This window comes from Crocodylus porosus, unplaced genomic scaffold (genome assembly GCF_001723895.1).
Source record: "Crocodylus porosus isolate Cpor-Errol unplaced genomic scaffold, CroPor_comp1, whole genome shotgun sequence".
In the NCBI taxonomy this organism is placed as follows: Eukaryota; Metazoa; Chordata; order Crocodylia; family Crocodylidae; genus Crocodylus; species Crocodylus porosus.
In genome coordinates this window covers 49840112-49843406 of record NW_017728949.1, presented here as the reverse complement: position 1 = coordinate 49843406, position 3295 = coordinate 49840112, and the positions used below count along the sequence as shown (strand labels likewise).

Below are 3295 nucleotides of genomic sequence, written 5' to 3'. Positions count from 1 at the left end.
CTTGTTGAAATAAACATGGACATTTTAGGTGCACTGAAGTGAATTAACCCGTTATGTTGACCAGGACAACAATCAATAGTTAACCAAGAAATCTACACACTTTCTAAAATTACGAGGACTGCATGCATGCTGTTTTTGGTATTTGTCTTAAATCCAAATTATTTCAAATTAAAACAGAAACTGACTGTAGAACACCACTTTGTACACAGCTGACTGCTCTGCAAGTAAAACTTTTTTTTCTAGTCTCTTCTTTTAGTGGCATTAAAAATAAACACACAAACACAACACCATTTTTTTAACTGAGACATATAGTATGATGTTGCCAGCAAGATTAGGGATTAATAAAAGTCGCTACGTTCCAGGGTCCTTATCAGCTTTAAAAACAGAATGCTCTAAGCAACTCTTACACATCCATGGAAAAACTCGACTCCCAAAAACAATGCTGGCTAACTGTGTTGATGATGAGTGTGTGCCTGAAGAACCACCCCCAGACAAGCTTAGCACATGTGTCACTTCATGTTACATTCTTCCAGGGTGCTTCTTACAGCAAAGTCTCATGTTAACCCATGTTCCAAAATCCTCCCATGTACACATTCCTGACAACTCACCGAAACCTTCCCCGTGCTCCTCTTCCCTACCCCCACAACTACTTGAAAACTTTAGGCTCCTACACATGTGCAAGGAGAATGTTTCAACAGGCTGTAATTACAGTGCATCAGAGCAGAGTCAATTAACCGAGTCTGCTAGAGCGTTGTAATTACCGCACTCCAGCAGACCCCAGCATCACATGTATCAGATTCCTCACACTGAAAAACAGCAGCGGTCCACATTAAACTAAAGCTTGTTTGATGAGCTTTAGTTCAAAGTGCCCTGCCACCATTTTTCAGCACGGGGACGCTGATACGTGTGACACTCTGGGTGCTTTAATTAGTTTGACACTTGAAAGTGTGCTAATTAAAGCAAATTTCGCTTTTAACATCTGCTTATCATGAGGCAGGCAGGAAACCCCACCCCAAAAATCCACCAACCCACTCACCCTTGTATCCCCTTCCAAAAAACTACTGAACTAGTCATAGGATAGGACTATATACAAGATCCAGACAGTATAAACCATAATTTCTATTAATATCTAACTATTACTGATGATTAGCATGCATTGCAAACTATCTTTACTACCATGTCTTTAGTTTAAATGATCTTTAGTGGTTCTCAACCTTTTAAGACTCAAGGCAGCCCTCAGAAAATGCTTTCACTCTTAGGTTTCACTCATTTTTTGTCCTGTTGCAAAGAACTCAGAAGGACCACAGCAGGGTCTGAATGCTTTTCTGAATTATTTTGTGACTCACGTTTGCACTTAACAGTGCTTGCATTGCTTGGTGCCCCGCAGCAACCTCGAAAGGATCCCAAGGCAATCCAGCATGCCGTGGCACCTTGGCTGAGAATCGCTGTTCTCAGATGTGGAAAACCCCAAACCTCAGTGCACACGGCAGAGATTACTTCGAGTACGCTGTAACAATTAGCTGTCAGGATCTGGAATACTTGCTCAAGATGCTTACAGGAGAAAATGAGGCTTCTAAATTTCTGTTCTAAATATCAGTGGGAACTCTGCGTTTCTCTCAGGTTTATTCCAATCCCACACTGTTGTAATGCAGCAGAATGTAGCATAAAATTCTACACTTGCAACACTGTCCAACTGCTAATCATGACAAAGTAAAACAAAAAATATGATCTGTAATTGTGCTATATTGCTAGTTTCTCACCTGCTAAATGTGGATTTAATGTTGTTTCAGATTACCATCCAAGACTACAACCTCCCACTGGAAAACCCCTTAATCAACCCAAAGTGATCAGAGTCCAAAAGTCAGTCTCCGCTAGCGCATTCTGCCCTCATACTGGCTGATTTCTGCAAAAGTGCTGCCTATTTCATACCATACAATTATGTAAAACTGTTTTGTTCTCAACATTCCTTAATTTCTTCTCCTCTCCTACAACATGCCATATAAAACTGACAGACTAGATTTTTACTGTTGTGTCTACAATTTTCAGCCCCAATAAGAAAACAAAGTTGCCAGAGTGACATATTTTGATTGCACTTTGGGGAAAATTGATTATACTTTTGGGATCCTTTGGGAATGGAGGTGGGGTTTATTTTTAATTTAAGAAAAAATCTAGTGACATCTTCAAAAGTGAGCTGCCTTCAGAAATCTTGGAGTACTACACCTAACCACCTTGCTTGCTGGAGTCTAAAGATTTGGCAAGACCTTTGCTGACATGAGTGAAAGCTCTGGACAAGTATTTCCCCGAAGCTCTGACATTCTGCCTGCTCCATTATCTTCAAAGGATCAAGTGCTGCCAACTTACTGTTTGTCAGTAAAGCTATGGGGACGGCTATGGCAGTAACGATCACGGCAACAGCAAGCAACCCCAGGAGGCACTTCCCTATGGGCTGCAAAGCACAAAGTGAAGTTAAAAGTGCTGAGTGTGTGTTAATGTGACAAGTGTGTGTTCATGTGTGTGCGTGTCATTGCTAGGGTGTGTGTATACATGCATGTGTCATTACTTGGGGGGGGTGACTCAGTGCCGGGGTTGTGCGTGTCAGTGGGGGGGGGGTGCATGTGTGTGTCAGCACTGGGGGGATGTGCACATGCCTGTGCGTACACCAGTGCAGAGGGGTGTGCATATGTCAGTTTCGGGAGATGTATGTGTGCGTGTCAGTGCTGGGGGGTGTGCACGTGTGTGTGTCAGCACTGGATGGCCATGTGTGCATGCATGTGTGTGTGCCAGTGCTGGGGGTGTGTGCATGTCAGTTCTGGGGGATGTGTGTGTGCGTGCACACACGCTGGGGGGTGAACATGCCTGCGTGCATCAGTGTTGGGTGGTATGCACGTGTGTGTGTGTTGGTGCTGGGGGACCATGTGTGCATGCATGTAAGTGTGCCAGTGCTGGGGGTGAGTGCATGTGTGTGTGTCAGTTCTGGGGTGTGTGTGTGTGCGCGTGCAAGCTGGGGGTGGGCATGCGTGTCAGCGCTGGGTGGCATGCACACGTGTGTGCCAGTTGTGGGAGGGCATGTGTGCATGCATGTATGTGTGCCAGTGCTGAGGGGTGTGCACGTGCATGTGTTAGTTCCGGGGTAGGTGCGCGTGTCAGTGCTGAGGGGCGTGCACGCGTGTGTCAGCCCCGGGGGTGCTCGTGCCAGGCTGGGCTGGGACCGGGCACTGCCCTCCAGCCAGCGCCCAGCGCGGGGGTGAAGCCGCGCGGAGCCCCCGCCTCCTCCCTCCCCGCAGGCGGCGCGGGG

At 46.1% G+C, this 3295-nt stretch overlaps 1 protein-coding gene across 1 annotated transcript in view; it reads right to left on the bottom strand.

The window, feature by feature from the left end:
* The window catches only part of DPP4 (dipeptidyl peptidase 4), a 78193-nt gene that overhangs the window by 61144 nt on the left and 13754 nt on the right, over positions 1–3295 (bottom strand). Inside the window, exon 2 of the mRNA XM_019553546.1 lies at positions 2362–2475. Coding sequence (XP_019409091.1) covers positions 2362–2475 — 114 coding nt within the window. The remainder of the gene's footprint in view (positions 1–2361; positions 2476–3295) is intronic.